The 19,662-nt window shown below is 45.6% G+C and overlaps 1 protein-coding gene across 1 annotated transcript in view; it reads left to right on the forward strand.

Moving 5' to 3' along the window:
- The window catches only part of FBRS (fibrosin), a 4,801-nt gene extending 4,654 nt beyond the window's left edge, over positions 1-147 (forward strand). Inside the window, exon 12 of the mRNA XM_008594398.1 lies at positions 16-147. Coding sequence (XP_008592620.1) covers positions 16-147 — 132 coding nt within the window. The remainder of the gene's footprint in view (positions 1-15) is intronic.
- The last annotated feature ends 19,515 nt before the right edge of the window (positions 148-19,662 follow it).

Here is a 19,662-nt window from a genome sequence, read left to right on the forward strand (position 1 = left end):
TCCCCTGTTATACAGCCGCTTGGCTCCTCCGCCACCACCTGCTGCAGCCCCAGGAACCCCTCACCTTCTCAGCAAGACCCCACCAGGAGCCCTTTTGGGGGCACCACCTCCGCTTGTGCCCGCCCCCCGGCCCAGTTCCCCGCCTAGGGCCCCTGGCCCAGCCCGGGCTGACAGGTGAGGAAAGGTGAGGGGCAGGGGCAAAGCTCCATCCCCGCTTTCCTTTGACAAGGTCCTAGGGCTAAGGTTTGAAGGCAGGGGCTGAAGGGCAAAGGTCATGACCTCACCAGCCACCTGAGGTCATGGAACCTGGCAGCAGAAGCCCCAACCCCCGTGAGATCCAGCATCACATGGATCATGGGGTCACTGGGATGGCAGAGGTCACAAGCCTCTAGGGAGGGAGAGAGAGGTGTGTGTGTGTGTGTGTGTACATGAGAGGGGGATCATTTCAGAGGTCACAGCTCATGATCTCTGAGGTGCATCATCACCCCCTCCAAGGGCCTCTAGGCCATTGGCCTGCCTCCCCAAGGGCTCACTAAGCCAGAGGCCAAAGTGCCCCCCTCCCCTTCACCTACCACCCAAGTCCTCATGCCCTCCTAGGGCTGGGGGAAGAGGGGCTAAAGGAAGGGGGGTTCCATGTACATATTTATCACCCCTTCCACATAGCCCCCCAGACCTTTTGTACATTTTTACAGGGGTGTCCCAACAGTCCCCTTCCTGGTTAATTAAATCCTCAGACTGGTGCTGTGTTCCTAGCCTCTGGCCTCTCTGTGGGGGGAGGGAGGATTGCAGGGGGAAGAGCTGGGAAGGGATAAGCAGGAACCCAGGGCTTCTCCCTGGGAATGTAGGGTCTAGTAGGAGGTGGACCAACAGGGTAAGGGACCTGGGGCCATAGGCTGGAGGGAAGGACAAATACTTCCTGCTTGGCTGACAGCCCAGGTCATCCCCCCAACTTGTTGGTGTTAACTCTGCACTCCCACCCCAAAAGGTTCAAACTCTAAGCCTCAGACTCCACCTCTTAATGGTTCAGTCACCCCCCCCCACCCCATTTCCAAGTGCCCCCAGGATTCCTGGGCCGTGCTCCCCAGAACCCTGTTCTCCAGAACCCTGCAGGCTAAGAGGGGGCCAGAGAAGGTCACCATGTACCACACACCAAAGAAGGGGTCAGCCCAGGGGTGGGCGACACAGGCAGCTTCTTAAGCAGCCTCCTGGCAGCAGCCCCAGCTTCCCAAAGCAGCAGGCGCCTCCAGGCTGGGGCCTGACCTAGAGGGCGGGGGTCAGTTTAACAAAACCATAACGTTGACTTTTTTCCCCGGTGGGGCTTATTCTGTAACATGACTTGCGGATATTTATATAAAAATGAGTGTTACAATGAGGTCCCCTGGCTCCTCTTTCAGTGTGTTGTGGTTCACCTGGGGTGATTGGGCTGGATCCTGGGGTGGGGAGGGATGAGAGCAATACTGTCTGTGTCCCAATGGGGTCTTCCCCTTCCTACCACCCAGGACAGTTGTTCTGCTACTTTGGATGGTTGGGTTAGAGTGTGGGCACTGATGTTTCTCACGTTATTTTTCTACAACCCAGTGTAAAGCTAGGTGACCACGCTACTTGTCGCTGCTCTTTTACCTGCTGGTAATCCTGCACTGACTGGGCCGATGGCTGAGCTAGGCCTGGGTCTGGAGCTCCCAGACTCCTCAAGCCCATTCACAGACTGGGTCACAAGCCCTTCACATGCCAGGCTGGGTCACCAGACCCCTTCACGCAGGTCTATGAGCTAGGTAACCAGCCACACCATCCTGGGAAGCTGCAGGTCTGGAAAAACATGGCCATGCAGGGCAGGCGCACGAGGCAGTAAAAACCAGCCAAAGTGGCGCCGCCTTGCAGGCGCACTTACTCCACCCCCACACACGTTTCTGAACTACCCTCAACCTGCTTGGAGGTGAGGGGAGCCTGACCAAATTGTTCTATTTTCCCAACAATCCACCCCTTCAGGGTCCCTCGCCATACAATCTACATGTCCAGAATCTTCCGCAATGTTCCCTTAGCCAGGATAAATGACCCTTACATTTACATAACCTATTGTCTGTTCATTATGCCTCTGTCCTTTTAACTGTCAGCTGCATATGTCCAGTTAGTCACCATTGGTGTGATCCTCCATGTAAATCCTGCAGTCATACTGATGGGCAGTTCAATGCACGTTCAGCAGGCCAATACATCAATCACGTGACTCTGGTGCCGTGCCTGCAGCCAGAACACTATGGGCGAAAAGATAGAAGAGTTATTGGTACCAATAGGGGAAGTTCTCACCCCTCTAGTAAGATACATGCCAGTTTGCCACCCTGAGAAAGGATGGTTGCAGGAGTAGGTATCTTACCTGGCTTATGACACCATACTTTATCTGCTAACACTGTTGGATCTGTAGGTTCTACATATAACAGTATAGGGGAACTCATAATTGGCCATAATGATAATACAAATGTGCCCTTTGGAATAGAGTGCTTATCTGTTCCAGGCCATGTCACCTTTACTCGAGGAGGCCAGGTACTTGTCACCCAAGGTGAAACTAGCAAGCCTTCCTCTAGGGCCTTCCTCAAGACCCTATTAAACCTACTCAGCGTATATGGGGGGCTTTTATTCTCCAAGGCCATTCCCTGTACTGTCTGTCCCTGTTGCAATCAGGTTGGGGCCAGTAAGAGAATATTTCCATTCTTGCCATATCCTGGCTTCAAAAGCTTATCTTTAGTAGTGATTTGCAGCTGTATAGGTGCTGCAGCCCTATGCAACAGAGCTTCCACCAGAGAGGGTCCGCCCTTGCGGGGTATCTCATTTAGAATTCTGACTGTTGGCCATAATCGCCGTGCCCACCCCTTCAATGATGGGGTTTGGGCAGATAGCCTTAGTCCCTTTTTTAAAAGGCCATTGTACCGTTCAATCATTCCCACCGCCTGGGGATGATATGGCACATGTAACTTCCACTGAATGGACAACTGGGAGGCCCACCTCTGAAACTCGTATCCAGTAAAGTGGGTTCCATTATCACTCTCAAACTACAGGCTGGCCATACATAGCAGTAAGGCTATTCAGTGCCTTCACAGTGTTTACCTGGTCTGGGGCCTTACAAGGCCATACAAACAAAAGACTAGTAGCTGTATCAACAGCTGTGAAGATATATCTGAAATTCTCTGACCTTGGCAGTGGTCCGACAAAGTCCACTTGCCATTGAGTCAGGGGCATCCTTCCTCGAGTTATTTGCCCATCTGTATGGGGCACCCACCAGGGGTGTGGGTTCTCTTGAGCACACGCTGGACAAGCATGACAAGTATTCACTACATCTTCCCATTTTATAGGCAAGGCTCATCTTTGAGCTGCCGTCCACTTGGTTTTACTGCCAGCATGCTGCATTCGTCGATGTAACCACTGAGCTACATCAGTAGCTGGGGCTCTCTCCAGCCATCTTACCTTTGCCAAGGCATCGGTTTCATCATTTCCTGGACTAGCTAAGGGGAAGTGTCCTGTGACATGGAAAAGAGTTACTTCTTTCTCATGCCCCAATTCCCATAACTCTTACCACATGACTTGTCCCCACAGGGGTCGGTGGCCTACCACCCACCATTGATAATTCCAAATAGAAACCCAAAGGATTAAACCTTTGTATACAGCCCAGCTGTCAGTACAGATGGTTAATGGCCCAGGCTCATTTTTCATTACCATTCATACTGGTCTCAATTCAGCCCATTGACTGCTTTGTCCTGTGCCATTTTCATACCACATGGTATCTGTTAAGAGCTGGACAGCAATAGCTGTCCATGATGCTGAAGTTCCCATGCTAGAGCCATCTGTATACCAAGCTTGCTCTGTGATAGGTCCCTGTCCCTCATGGAATGGTGCAGCTTCCACCTCCATGAGTAGCGGTTGTGTCAAAGTTTCCTCCATAACCTCTACTGGGCCTAGCACAGTTTGCAACTCTTTGGACAGAGGACTCATTGACACAGTGCTCCTTTGTTCTATATATGCTCCCCATTTAGACAAAGTGGGAGTCTGAGCTACACCCATTTTAGGGTTGGTTGCCCACATGCACAGCCAACATATTATGGGGTATGTCATTCTTACTCGGACTTTGGCAGTTCCTGTGATAGCTTCAGTGCTATCAAGGCAGAATACACAGCTGCTAACTGCTTTTCTATTAGGTTGTAGCACACTTCAGCACCCTTCCAGAGCTGAGACCAGAATCCTACAGGTGTATAGAATCGCTCTTGTCTCTGCCACAAACCCCATCCTAACCCCTCCTGGGTTATATGTATGTCTAACTCAAATGGCTTAGTGGGGTCGGCCACTTGTAAAGCTTGTGCTTGCTGTATTGCTCTTTTTGTAGCCCAATAAGCTTGTTCTACTTCCTCATTCCAATCCCAGAGGGCTCCTTTCTTTGTCAATGCATATAGTGGGCATGCCATTTGGGCAATATGGGGTACAAAAGCTCTCCAATACCCCAAAAGTCCCAAATATGTCTATAGCTGAGCTACCACTGTGGGTCGAGGGTATGCCTGTATCTTATCTATCAGCTTTTTTTTTTTTTTTTTTTTTAAAGATGACCGGTAAGGGGATATTAACCCTTGATTTGGTGTTGTCAGCACCACACTCACCCAGTGAGCGAACCGGCCATCCCTATATGGGATCCGAACCCGGGGCCTTGGTGTTATCAGCACCGCACTCTCCCGAGTGAGCCACGGGCTGGCCCCTGTATCTTATCTATAATAGCTTCTGGGATGATCCTTGTCTTACCCGACCAGACCACTCCCAGGAATTTGACTGACAGCCCAGGTCCTTGCACTTTGGCTGTGTTCATGGACCACCCACATTGTTCCAAATGACTTAGCAGCATTGGAGCTGCCTGGGTTATATCTGCAAGAGAATCAGAAGTTAGTAACACATCATCAATGTAGTGAAACATTGTAACCATGCTGGGCCTAGTCCACTTGGCTAGGTCCCCAGCCACCAAACCATGACAGATGGTTGGGCTGTGCAGATAACCTTGGGGCAATACTTGAAAGGTCCACTGTCTTCTTTCCCACATGAAGGCAAACTGATTGATCTTGGCTATCAGCTGAGATTGGAATGGAGAAAAAAGCATTTGCAAGCTCCAGTACATAATGATAAGTCCCCAGATAAATCGTCACCTGATCCATCAAGTCATGAACTGAAGGCACAGCTGCATGCAAAGGAGGCACTACTTTCTTCAATTCTCAATAATCTACCGTCATTCTCCAGGTATTATCAGGCTTTTTCACTGGCCATACCAGAGCATTAAATGGGCTCTGAGCTGGATAAATAATGCCAACTTTCTCTAATTCCAATATAGTAGCACTTATCTCTGCATGTCCTCCTGGTAGGCGTTACTGCTTTACATTAACCACACATCTTGGCTTGGGTAACACCTGTGGGTCATGTTTAGCATATCCTCGTAACACAGGCTTTACTGTCCATATTCACAGCTAAAACTCTCGAACTGTTGTTCGCAGGTGCAAACCATAAAGTACATCCATACCCAAGATGTATTCAGCTACAGGTGATATATATATATATAGTGTATACATGACGGGGTAATCTTCCTATGCCCAATGGCAATGACACTGCTTTGACCTCAGTAGTATGTCCTCCATAGCCATCTATACACACTGTGGCCCCTGGAAACTTATCTGGATTGCCATATATCAGGCTACATTCTGCACCTGTATCCACCAATGCCAAAACATGCTGCACATTTGTCCTTGACCAATATATTGCCAATTCAACATGAGACCTCTGGTGCTCGCCTGCCCCCAAAAGACAAGTACCTTGGCCTGTTTCCTAACCAGAATGCAACAGTTCATCTGCCTCCTCAGGAGCAACCAAAAAGTCCTTTAAATCCACTGAGTGTACCTTGCTACCTGTTTCCTGACATTTGGTGAAATGCTATTCAGGGAGCAATTGCTGCCACAAGGCAAACAGAACTGCATTTGGCTGCTGGTCAATTTTCTTTCTGTCTTTTTTTTTTTTTTTTTAAACATGACTGGTAAGGTGATATCAACCCTTGGCTTGGTGTTGTCAGCACCACACTCAGCTAATGAGCCAACCAGACATCCCTATATAGGATCTGAACCCGTGGCCTTGGTGTTATCAGCACCACACTCTCCTGAGTGAGCCACAGGCCAGCCCCGGTCAATTTTCTTTTTATCAACCCCTGCCGCAAGCAAGTCAAGCCATATATGCTTACAGCTAGTCTTGCTTGGTCCCTTTGGGATAAAATCCTGAGCATTTCTTGGGGGGTTGGTCTTAGCCATCTTTTGGACCCCTTTTGCTTGTCACCTCTCCTCTACTTCACCCAAGCTGGTTATCATGGTCGTTACCTCATGTATAGGACAACCAATGTATGGGTCCAGTATGGCCATCAGTGACCCAAAGGACATTGACGGGGCATTTTGCAGCACTATGTCTCTCACGCTGCCTGTAAAGTTCTCATCGTCCAGGCCACGAGTGTTCACATTAAACACGGACTGCCGCATTCCCAGCTCTCAAATGATTTGGACCAGCTCAGCATACATTTGCCATTTAATAACAATCTTGGGCAGTTCTCCAGAATTTGCCCACACTGTTCGGGCAGCTGGATTCACCCAATCCATCAAGGAGTGATTGCCTCACCTTTGTGCATACCTGTGGCTATTCTGCAGCCGCTGTCTCAGGGATGGGTGCATGATGATGGAGGCCAATTTCTCCACCTCCTCACCAGAGCACATTACACTATCCACCCCTAGGTCCCATAACTGCAACAGTCAAGCAGCCAGGGTCTCCCCATGTTTCTGCCTGAACTGTCTCCCCAAGTCAACCAGTTCAACCTGGGTATACAGGACATAGGTAGGACATGGGTCACCTGTGGATTGCTCACTGGTTGTCTGTCTGGTCACATAGGCTGCTCATGCCTCAATTTCTCATGCACAACAGGTCATGCCTGGAGATGCACGGTTTCCCCCAACTCACCATTGGGTTGGTCATCTTCCCTGGTGTGAGGGGCAAGAGTGGCCAGTTGCCACATGTCGTCCTCCAGGACATTTATCCATGCTTCCAATGACTCTGCTTTCTGCCTTGAATCTGCCAGTAGCTGCACATCACCTGCCAACAACTCTGCTTTCTGCTTCAAATCTTGATCAACTTGCAGCAGAATGAGCAGCAGCCCGGCTCTGATCAGCAGAAAAGTGGCCACCGGCCACCACATGCTCAAAGACAGCCACATTTCCTCCCCTCCCAAGGGGTTTTCTGCCATAGTACCTGGTCTATGCTGCCTTGCAGTACAGTGTGCAGCAACCAGGTCCTGGTCAACAGAAAGGTGGCCATAGGGCACAGCATATGCACAAATAGCCACATTTCCACCTTATTCCAAGGGCTTTCGGCTCCTGTATCTGCTCAAAGTCCTGTTGCAGGCTACACCAAGTGTGGCGTGATCCTGCCGACTATGCCAATTTGTCTGGCTATGACAAGGGCTACTGCGAGGCCTGGAATCCTCACAGCACCAATTGTCTAGCTCTTAATCCTGTTTGTGACACCAATTGTAAAGCTAGGCAACCACACTAGTTGTCGTGGCTCTTTTACCTGCCAGTAATCCTGCACCGACTGGGCTGATAGTTGAGCTAGGGCTGGGTCTGGAGCTCCCAGACCCCTCAAGCCCATTCACAGACTGGGTCACAAACCCTTAATGCACCAGGCTGGGTCACCAGACCCCTCCACACCAGGCTGGGTCACCAGACCCCTCCACACCAGGCTGGGTCACCAGACCCCTTCATGCAGGTCTATATGCTAGGCAACTGGCCACACCGTCCTTAGAAGCTGCAGGTCTGGAAAAAACATGGCCACAGAGAGCAGGTGCCTGAGGCAATAAACACTAGCCAAAGCAGCACCACCTTGCAGGTGCACATACTCCACCCACACACACAGTGTTTACCAAATGACCCTGAACCAGCTCGGAGGCGAGGGGAGCTTGACCAAATTATTCCATTTTCCCAACACCCAAGACGGCAGAGTATATAAGATTCAAACAATGCAGAAAGACACTGAGCAAAACAAACTTCCTTGTCACCTGCTAACCTTCCCAAACCCCATACTCCTCCCCAAAGGTAACTACTGCCCATCATTTGGTAGTAGTAAGTTCTTCAGGTCCCTTTCTCTGTTTACCCGCACATATATATAGTTATGTTAGGAAAGATACATAATTTTAAAAAATCTATTGGTTTTTGTTAAGTAATCCATGGTCTTATAAAATAATTCATATTCGGGCCGGCCCGTGGCTCACTCAGGAGAGTGCGGTGCTGATAACACCAAGGCCCCGGGTTCGGATCCCATATAGGGATGGCCGGTTGGCTCACTGGGTGAGCGTGGTGCTGACAACACCAAGTCAAGGGTTAAGATCCCCTTACCGGTCATCTTTAAAAAAAAAATAATAATAATTCATATTCACAGAAATACATAATATAAAGGAAAAGTGCCCTTTAGTCCCACCTTTCAGAGGTGACCACTTAATTGTCATGGGTAAATTCCTCAAGTTATTTTTCTAACTGTATACTTAAAATATATATTTTTTAAATGGGATCCTATCAAATATACTGTTTTGCAATTTCCTTTTTACACTTAACATTATTCTTTGGTGTAATCATTAAAAAAGCAAGTGACTGGCTGGCCAGTTATCTCAGTTGGTTAGAGTGCAGTGTTATAACACCAAGGTCAAAGGTTTGGATCCCTGTCCTGACCAGCCACAAAAAAAAAAAAAAAAAAAAAAAGGCTAGTAAACTGGGCTACCAGGACTGGCCCCAACCTGAGCCTTCCAGAATTAATTGGGTGGCCTTGTTCCAAGTATACTTGTTGCTTTAGGAAAGATACATCCAACGTTCTCTGCCATCACCACACACACCCAAGACTTCTAGGGAAGCTCAAGAATGGATTGCTCTAACAAAAGTCAGAAAACCTTTCTCTGGAAGGTGAAATTTGACTTGGAGACAAGATTTCACATGGAAGTCCTTATTTTCAACTTGAAAAATCCAAAAATCTATTGACACTGGACCTGCTTTCCCCATGGGTGTTCTCTGAGATGAAGCATGATCTCTCCAGATTGCCACTGTCCCGTCCACTCTGTTGTCCTGCAGTAGACCACCATTACTATTCAGGCTACCATCCTGGTCCCTGTAGGCATTTAAGTATGGAACTCTGGGTGAAATACTAGACATGTTTATCCAACCTCTCCTAGATCTCTCCACAAGCACCTCATATATCCTAAACCAGGTCATCTCCTAGATCTGTTCCTCCCATGTCTCCACTGTTTGCATCTCTGTGTCACCAGAAGTTGGAAACCTTGCTCTGCGCTAACTCAATTCACTGTCTGAGCTGCCTTTTATTCTTTTACCCACTGTTGACTTCATCCGTCATGCCAGACACTGAAGTAGTGGCTGGGGATACAGAGCTAAAAGAAACAAATCCCAGCCCTCCTGGAGCTTACATTCTACTATGAGAAAGAAGCAACAGACATACTGGGTAAAGAAAATTAGAGAGGCTAAAAGGAAAGAATTCCAGTACTGTCTTTTTAGTGCCTGTCCTCATAACCACCATTCATCTCTGTGAGCTCTGATCCTCGCTCAGGGCAACTCCTCAGGCAGAGATAAGATGGGAGTTCAGAAACGATTGTCAGCATTTTGGGAAAAACAAAACAAAGCAAAAATCATTCACCATAGTGAGGCTGCTACTAGGAAATGCATTTCTTTGAACAAGCTCAGTGTAGTAACTATTTTTTGTTTTGTTTTGCATCTGGCCGGGATGGGGATCCAAACCCTTGACCTTGGTGTTACAACACTGCGCTGTAACCAACTGAGCTAACCCAGCCAGCCCTATGTTGTCTTAAGCAATGTACTTACCATTTCTTTCTTTCTTTCTTTTTTTTTTTTTGACTTGGTGTTGTCAGCACCACACTCAGCCAGTGAGCGAACCGGCCATCCCTATGTGGGATCCAAACCTGGGGCCTTGGTGTTATCAGCACCGCACTCTCCCGAGTGAGCCACAGGCCGGCCCTGAAATAGAAGGTTTTAAAAACAAATTTATTGAGATATAATTCACATACCATATCATATAACTCACGCCGTCTTTTGTAACTGGCCACCTTTCACTTAGCATTATGATTTCAAGATTCATCCACGTTGTGGCTTGTCTCCTTTTAATTGCCAAATAATATTCCATTATATGGATATACCACATTTTGTTTATCCATTCTTTAACTGATGGGCATTTAGGTTGTTTCCACCTTTTGTCTATTATGAATAATGCTGCTGTGGACATTCGTGTACAAATTTTTTTTTGTATGAACACGTTTTCAATTCTCTTGGGTACACTCACATATCTAGGAGTGGAATTGCTGAGTCAAATGATAACTCTATTTTTAACATTTTTGGGAACTGCCAAACTGGTTTCCAAAGTGGCTGTACCATTATACATTCCCACCAGAAAAGTATGAGAGTTTAAAATGGAGTTCTAATGGTTTCTCCTAGCATTACATATAATTTGGTAAGTTAACAAGCTTATGGTACCCGGAAAAGAATAAGTGCTCAAAGAGGGATTTACGGTCATTACTAGTGATGCCCTTCTGATCAGAAACTCTAAGAAGCAGATTTTGAGAGCCTCAATGTGAGTCAATGAAGAATACAAGTTAAGAGCCTTTGCCATCAGTTGGACCATGGCTTGAGTTTGGCCTCCATGCTTACCAGCTGTGTGGCCTAGATGCAGCCTGTTTCCATGGTGAGGAAACAAGGGAAATGATGATCCCAGCCCACAGATTCGTCCTGATGGTTTGCGGGATAATGTGTGCACAGGGTGCTTAGTACAGTGAACATTCAATAAATGAATGTTATTGATTGTAGTTTAAAAGATTAGAAATAATTTTGCTATTTCAAAATGGGTAAATCGAAGTTCAGAGAAGTTACAAGACTATGGAGTCCAGAGAAGAAGTGACACAACTCATTTGGGGAGATGGTTAAAAAATAAACTTTAGGGTTCCGGTCAAGATGGTGGAATAGATGGTCTCCAGCATCACTCTCCTACAAATCAACCAATTTACAACTATAAAAATGTGACATCAGCCAAGCTGGGGCCAATGAAGCTCAAGGTAAGAGGAAGAGAGGCCTACGGAGTTCATGAAGGTGGGAGAAACCACGATGAGAGAAAGAAAAAACTGCTCTGAGCGTTTCGGGCCACAGCCACTTTAAGGCTGGAACTGCTGAGTGCACGGAGCAAGAGCCGCAGAAGCCGCAGCTGTGCCCTTCAGATGGAGTTGCTTGAAGGCGGCAGGGAAGAAGAGGGCCTTGGTGGCCCCCAGGACAGCAAGACCACTAATAGGGTTCCCATGAACCTACACAGGAGCAAGAAGCCAGAAAAGCTGAAAAAGGGGAGCCACTCAGAGGCTGGTGAGTCATCACAAGGGATCAGTACAGGGCCCGCCCCATGGGAAGTGCTTGGAGCACAGGCAGTGGGGGAGACAGGCCCACCGGGGAAAAAAATGGGACACAGCAAGGACAGCCAATCCACCCCCAATCAGCACAGGACCACTCAGAGACTGGTCAGGAATATAGAATTGCATGGAGGGCAGTTTGATGAAAAAACTCAGGCCCAGATCAGAGTTTCAACACAACCTAGGTGCATCGGGTCTCTGGAGAGCCAGAAGTAACTATAAGGTCAACCATTAAACCCTGAGCTGCACAAAAAGCCTTCCCTAGGGAAACAGCAGAAAAACAGCAATTTAGCTCAACCACACAGTTCAAGTACTGGTTCCCACAGGAAGATCCCCCATTTTAGAAGTAAGCAAAGGACAAAAACTTAGTTCTGGCCCAGGCACACCACCAGCGCCTTGGGATCTGCCAGGGGACCTGAGGTATGGAGCCGGGGGACGTACACCTGCCCACAACCACTCACACCACCAGCACCTCAGGGCCCTGCTGGAGCCGGGACCAGACCTCCCTCCCACAACCAGGCATACTGTGCCAGCACCTCAGGGCCCGCCTGGAGACCTGAGGCATGGACAAGGGGACTGGACCCCCCCCTCCCACAACCAGGCACACCACCAGCTCCAAGGAGCATGTCAAAAACATCACTTCCATGTGGGTGGCCCACCACAGCCACCACAATAACCATGGCTGCCACGAAAGCAGCTAGATGCCACAACCACCATGCAGATGGTCTGCCAGCCACTGGAGTGCATTGACGGAAGGAGAGTCACCAGTAGGGATAAACAAAAGAGGAGGATGTCTCTCTCCACAAAGCCCGTTTCAGAGTGACAGAAGAAGCATCTGCTCTATGATAATATTGGGAGACCTGATCACACCTCTCAGCATTGGACAGATCATCTAGGCAACAAATCAACAGAGTAACCATTATTCTTTCAGAAGGAGAGTAGAAATCTAGGGTAATTAGAGGGGAGGGAGGAGGGAGGGTAGATGGGATGAGACTGGACAAGGGGCATAAAGAATAATTATGATTTGTAACAATATATATGCTCGTAATATTGATTTGATCAACATATCTCAAAGGTGAACCCCCAAAATATGTATAATCAATTTTGATTCAACAAAAATTTTAAAAAATAAATAAATAAAAATAAAAAAGAAACTTTATTTTTTAGAATACTTCTAGATTTACAGAACATTTACAAAGTTAGTATAGAGTTTCTATATTCCCTGTGCCCAGTTTCCTCTATTATTTCTTTTTAAATTTTTTTGGCGGCTGGCCAATATGGAGATCTGAACCCCTAACCTGGATGTTATAACACCATGCTCTCACCAGCTGAGCTAACCACCCAGCCCTAAGTTTCCTCTATTATTAATATTACATTAGAGGGCCAGCCCGTGGCTCACTTGGGAGAATGTGGTGCTGATAACACCAAGGCCAAGGGTTCGGATCCCTATACAGGGATGGCCGATTAGCTCACTTGAGAGAGCGTGGTGCTGACAACATCAAGTCAAGGGTTAAGATCCCCTTACCGGTCATCTTTTTTAAAAAAAATATATATATATCACGTTAGTATGTATGGTACATTTGTTACAATTAGTTAATCAGCACAATATTGTTTACTATTAACTAGAATCCATACTTTATTCAGATTTCCTTAGTAACTACCTAATGTCCTTTGTCTGTTCCAGGATCACACAAGGATACCACATTATATTTAATCAACATGTCGTTTTAGGCTTCTCTTGACTGATAGTTTCCCAGATGACAATTTTGAGGAGTACTGGTCAAGTATTATGTACAGTGTGCCTTAATTGGGATTTGTATGTTGCTTTTCTCAGGATTATTCTAGAATTATGGGTTTGAGGAGGAAACCCAGATAAAGTACCATTTTTATCATATCATATCAAGGTTACATGCTCTCAGATTATTTATCACTGCTGATATTGACCTTGATCACTTGGCTGAGATAGTGCTTATCAGAGTCCAATGCAAAGTTACTCTTTTTCTCCCCTTTCCATACTGTACTCTTTATTTTTATTTTTTTTTAAAGATGACTGATAAGGGGATCTTAACCCTTGACTTGGTGTTGTCAGTACCACACTCTCCCAACATAGGGATCCGAACCCGTGGCCTTGGTGTTATCAGCACCGCACTCTTCCAAGTGAGCCACAGGTCGGCCTCATACTGTACTCTTTAGAAGGAAGTCACTATCCACAGCCCCATACTACAGGAGTGGGGAATTATGCTTCACCTCTTTGAGGGCAGAGAATCTGCGTGTATTATTTGGAATTCTTTAGCATGGGAGATTTCTCTTTTCTTTCCCATTTACTTATTTATTCCATTATTTATATTAGTATGAACTCATGGATATCTATTTTATAGTTTAGGTTATAATCTTGTAGTACTTTATTATGCTCAAATTGTTCCAGTTTTCAGTTGGTTCCTGTGTCCCTTTGGCATTACTCCCATCATTGTAGAGTTTTTTTGTTTGTTTGTTTTGTTTTTAGCACTGAGACTTACTTTTGACTGCTTATCCTTTTGTATCTTTAAAATTTTGTCTAATACACATGCACTGTCAATTTATAAAAGTTAAAAACAACAGCTAATGTAACATAAAACAGTTCATAGCATATAAAAAGGTAGAGTTGAAAAGCCTTCTTTCTTCCCCAGCTCACCCCCTCCTGCTTCTTTTCCCCTTCCCAGAGGCACCATGTCAATTTCTTGTTTGTTTCTACAGAACAGTTTCTTTTTTTCTTCTTTTAACAAATATTTACATACAGCACACAGTGTTCTGTATATTGCTTTTTTTCAAGTAACTATCTCTTCAGGATTGTTTTATTTCAGCACAGAGCTACCTCCTTTTTAAACCTCTGCATAGTGTTCCATTGTAAGAATATACCATAATATGGTTTTTTTTTTCATAATATGTTTAACCAATCGCCATTAATACACATTTACATTCTTTCCACTATTCTACTAGAACAAGGAGTGCTGCAGCAAATACATCTTTGTACACTTGAGCAAATGAGTCTGCAGGATAAATTCCTAAACATGGAATTACAGAGCTCAATCGTCCCCAGACATCCACAGGGATGAGTTCCAGGACCCCCACAGATACCAAAATCCACAGATGCTCAAGTCCCTTATATAAAATGGCATTGTATTTGCATACAACCTATGCATATCCTCCCCTATACTTTAAATAATCTCTAGATCACTTTTAGTACTTAATACAATGTAAATGCTATGTAAATAGTTGTTATACTGTATTGTTTGGGCAATAATGACCAAAAAAAAGTCTGTACTTTTTTAGTACAGATGCAATCATTGTAGGCCTGACAACATTTTCAATCTGCAGTTGATTGAATCTGAGGATGTGGAGTCCGTGGATACCAAGGGCCAACTGTATATGCTTTCAAATTTTGCATAGATTCTGCCAAATTGTCCTCCACAAACCTGTCAACAGTTTTCACTCTCACCAACAAGTATGAGAGGACCTGTTTCCCCACACCCTTGCTAACACTGAAAAATAACAAGCTTTTTGATCTCCGCCAATCTGTTAGGTGAAAAATGGTGACTCATAGAAGTTTTAATTTGCATTTCTTTTATTATGAGTGAAGTCGAACATCTTGCTGTACATTTAAAAATCATTTGTGTTTTCGTTTTCTGTCCCTTCAAGTCCTCTGCCCATTCCTTCCACCACCACCCCTCCCTGCCTTTGGATAGTTTACAAATTTTGTTTCGGGCCTCAGTGAAAGCTACTCATCCAATTATTCCATCAACAAATAACAAATATTTATTGATCACCTACTGTGTATCAGAGTCTGTTTTAGCAATCAGGCAGTAAACAAAAAGCATAAAGATATTTTTCTCTGGAGATTAAAAGTTAAAGGGGGAGACAAAGAGTAAACAAATAAATATATATTAGCTAGTGATAACTGTTATGGAGAAAAAATAGGTGTCACGCTCTTTTACCTGCCTGTAATCCTGCCGACTGGGCCAATTGTCAAGCTAGGGCCGGGTCTGGTGTTCACAGACCCCTCAAGTCCGTTGTCCAGACTGGGTCACAAACCACAAACCCTTCGCACGCCAGGCTGGGGTCACCAGACCCCTCACATGCCAGGCTGGGTCACCAGACCCCTCATACACAGGTCTATGAGCTAGGTAACCGGCCAAAATTTCCTTAGAGCCATAGGTTTGAGAGCATGGCTGCACCTGGTGGACCCCTGAGGCAGACAATGCCCAGCCAAGTCGCAGCACTGTGCATGAGCACTAACTCCACCCCCCCCCCCCCCCCCCCTATGAGCTAGGTAACCGGCCAAAATTTCCTTAGAGCCATAGGTTTGAGAGCATGGCTGCACCTGGTGGACCCCTGAGGCAGACAATGCCCAGCCAAGTCGCAGCACTGTGCATGAGCACTAACTCCACCCCCCCACCCCCCCCACAATTTGCTTACAAAGAATGCGCCACACCACTCCTAACCGGATGGGCAGGCAAGGGGGCCTGATTAAATTATTTTATTTTCCCAACAATAGGATATGGGCTAGATAGTGCTAGGATGCTAGTTTATACCAGGAGATTAGAGGGTTTTTTGAAGGGATGCCAGTTGAGCAGAGGTGGGAATGAAGTGAGCATGGAATTGTGCAGTTACCTGGGAGAGGACTCCTTTAGTTAGAGGCATGTGCTGGAGGCCAGCGTGGCTGGAGCAGGGAGAGTGAGGGGGAGGGTGACAGAGGAGGCCGGAGAGGTGAGCAGGGACCACAGATCATGCTGGCTTTGCAGACCTTTGTGAGGACTTTGGCTTCCAGTGAGTGAGATGCTAGCCATTGCAGAATTTGTTTATTTTGGCTGTACTTTCTTTTTTTTTCATAGTTTTGTGGCAGAAGAACAACATTAACTTATTTAGGTTTTTAAAGGATCACACAACAGCATGGTCTGTGAATTGAGACATTACAATACACATATTCCTGGGGCATTCCCCACCATTTGCCTATTCTAACTGGAATATTTAGGGCCTAGCCTGCTTTGAGCAAATCCAATGTGTGAAAATCCAGAGGGACCTAATTTTTCAGGACTGGCACTCATTACAAAATACTGAATATATCAGGGAAAATGTGGTGATCCCGAGCCTCTGGGCCCAGGACTTCTGTTTGTGGGTGATGGATATGCCCCAGATTTTTTCCCATCGGAAGGAATAATCTCCCCAAAGCCCATCAACTGTACCTCCAGAAGTGCCTCCTGCTAACATTCACATGAGACCATGAAAATATGTATCCAAGAATGTCCCCAGAATTAAATAGTGGTAATGGTTTTACAATTTTGTGAATGTACTAAAACCATTGAATTGTCCACTTTAAAAGGCACATTCTATATATGTTATGTCAATAGTAATAATAACCATAATAAAAGAATACTCCCAGAAACCCTGTTTGTCATACCACAAAGACTAGAAACAACCTAAATGTCAGTCCACAGGAATCTGTTGAATAAATGGGTACAATCAACAATGGATAAATACCAGGGAGCTGTTGAAAAGAATGAGGTGTGCCTACATTTGCAGATGTGGAAGATACGGAAAGGTCTCTGTGATGCAATGTCAAGTCAAAAAAATTAAGGTAAAGAACTGTGTGTAAAGTATAGTTTGCTACCAATTATATATAAATATAATATATATATTTATATAATTCACACTCCATCTTCATGAAAGCTTACAGAGAAGGGACCCACCATATATATATATATATATATATATATATATATATATTCTAACTGAGCTAATCGGCCAGCCCTAGAAAGTTATGTACAAGTATATATGTACAGAAAATATTTCTAAAAAGATATTTGAGAATTTCATAACAGGAACTTCTAGGGAGTGAATATAGGGAGGGTTTTACTTTTACTGTTAATGTTCTACCATCTCTCCTTTTTCTTTAGGCTAGTCAAGTAAAGCAGTGGGAGTAGAGAAGGAATAAAGAAATCTGTAAGTGGTTGTGATCAATTAGTTGTAAACATCACCGCACTCAGACCCGCCCACTATCTCTACTTAAAAAAAATAAACATTTATATATATAACGTTTTTTTTTTTTTTTTGTCTTTTGTCTTTTTCCGTGTCCGGCAACGGATCGCAACCCTCAGTGTTGCCCCCGTACCGGACCGGGGACCGGCAACGGAACCGCAACCCTCGGTGCTGCTCCCGCGCCTTGCTCAGCCAGTGAGCGGGAACCGGTCTGTATGTGGGATCCGAACCCTCGGACGGGAGCGCCGCCGTGCTTCCCAAGCGGCACACTTATCCAGTGCGCCACCAGGCTGGCCCTATATATATATAACTTTTAAAATAAAAATGTATTGGTTAGAGCATGCTGTTATAACACCAAGGTCAACGGTTTGGATTCCCGTGCCAGCCAGCTGCCAAAAAACCAAAAACAAACAAATAAAATATGATAATAAAAAATTGGGGAGAGGAATGCTTTAGGCAGAGGGAGTTGCCATACACAGTCCTGAGGTGAGAACGCGCTGGGAGGGCTGAGGGCCCTGCCAGGAGGCTAGTGTGCCTGTTGCTGGCTACTGTGTGAAGAATGAACTATGAAGGCTGCTGTGGAGCACTTCTTATGGGCAGTACATTTCGACTGACGAAAGCCTTCACCGACCTCCTGGTTCCATCTCCTCCCAGAATCAGTGGGAAGCTTTGCCTCGGGTCTTGGAGGGAATCTCTTCTTACCTTCCTCCACTCCCCTCTTTTCTAGAACCTTGAGCTGCATAACCTTTAGCAAATGACTTCACCTCTCCTAACCTTAGTACCCTTATTTGCAAAATGGGAATAATAATAAAACCTATCTCAATGGCATTGTTGTATTATTGATGTTCTATAAATGGAAAGAATTGTTATTTTTTTCTTGGTCTGACCAGTGCAGGGATGGAACCCCGAACCTTGGTGTTATCAGCACCCCTCTAACCAACTGAGCTGACTGGCTAGCCCTAGGAAAGATTTTTATTTATTTATTTATTTTTGCAGCTGCCTGGTACAGGGAACCGAACACTTGACCTTGGTGTTGTGCTTACAAGGCCGTGCTTTAACTAACTGAGCTAACTGTCCAGTCAATAATTATTACTAATATTATTAATCTGCCTCCAGCACTGACTTGCTTGGGTTGGTTATTTAATAATAATATAATGCTAGGGCTCAATCCCTGTACCAGCCAGCCAACCGCCCCCCACTCCCCAAAAAGAAAAAAAGAATGTAATGCTCAGTTATACAGCGAAGCCGGCAAGACTGGTTTGACTAACCCTATTTTACACATGACTACACTAAGGCTCATAGATGAAAAGGGCTCATCTAAACTTGGTGAAAAAGGGGCCGGCCTGTGGCTCACTCGGGAGAGTGCGGTGCTGATAACACCAAGGCCATAGGTTCGGATCCCATATAGGGATGGCCGGTTAGCTCACTGGATGAGCGTGGTGCTGACAACACCAAGTCAAGGGTTAAGATCCCCTTACCGGTCATCTTTTTAAAAATAAATAAATAAATAAATAAACTTGGTGAAAAGAATCAAGATGAGCAGAGTTTGGGGTTGGTGAAAATATGGGTTTGAATCCCAGATTTGCTAGCTATTTGCTTGGTGATTTTAGGCTGATTACCTCTGTGAGCCTGAGAGTTAACCACACCTATTAGAAGGGCCTTGAACCTCTCAGGACGGTAAGGATTAAAGCTGCTGCAAATGGTTGGTCAGTTGGTCAGAGTTTGGTGCTTACAACACCACGGTCCAGGGTTCGATCCCTGCCTACATGGGCCAGCTGCCAAAAAAAAAAAAAGCTGCCACAGATGAAAAGCCTTCCCACAACTCTTGGAGCATGGTTAATGTAGTAGCTGTCAGGGCGATCGTTATGTAAATGTTCTGAGTAATAGTAACTGCTAATGTTTATGAAACTAGGTGTAAGACCCTATGTTAGGTGCCCAGATCAGACCAGGTCTTCTGGTCTCTAGCTCATTCTCTAATACCAACTTCAGCTCTTCCAAGCCCCACTGTGAATGAGGAGGAGAGGCTCTCAGTCATGCAAATGAATGTTGACTTTTTCATTAACGAAACAATGAGTCCTTTGAAGTATACAATGGAAATGTTTAGAACTCTGAAAGGAGAGAAATCGCGTAACAAGTGTTTATTGATA

This window comes from Galeopterus variegatus, unplaced genomic scaffold, assembly GCF_000696425.1.
Source record: "Galeopterus variegatus unplaced genomic scaffold, G_variegatus-3.0.2 Scaffold162, whole genome shotgun sequence".
NCBI classification, from domain to species: Eukaryota; Metazoa; Chordata; class Mammalia; order Dermoptera; family Cynocephalidae; genus Galeopterus; species Galeopterus variegatus.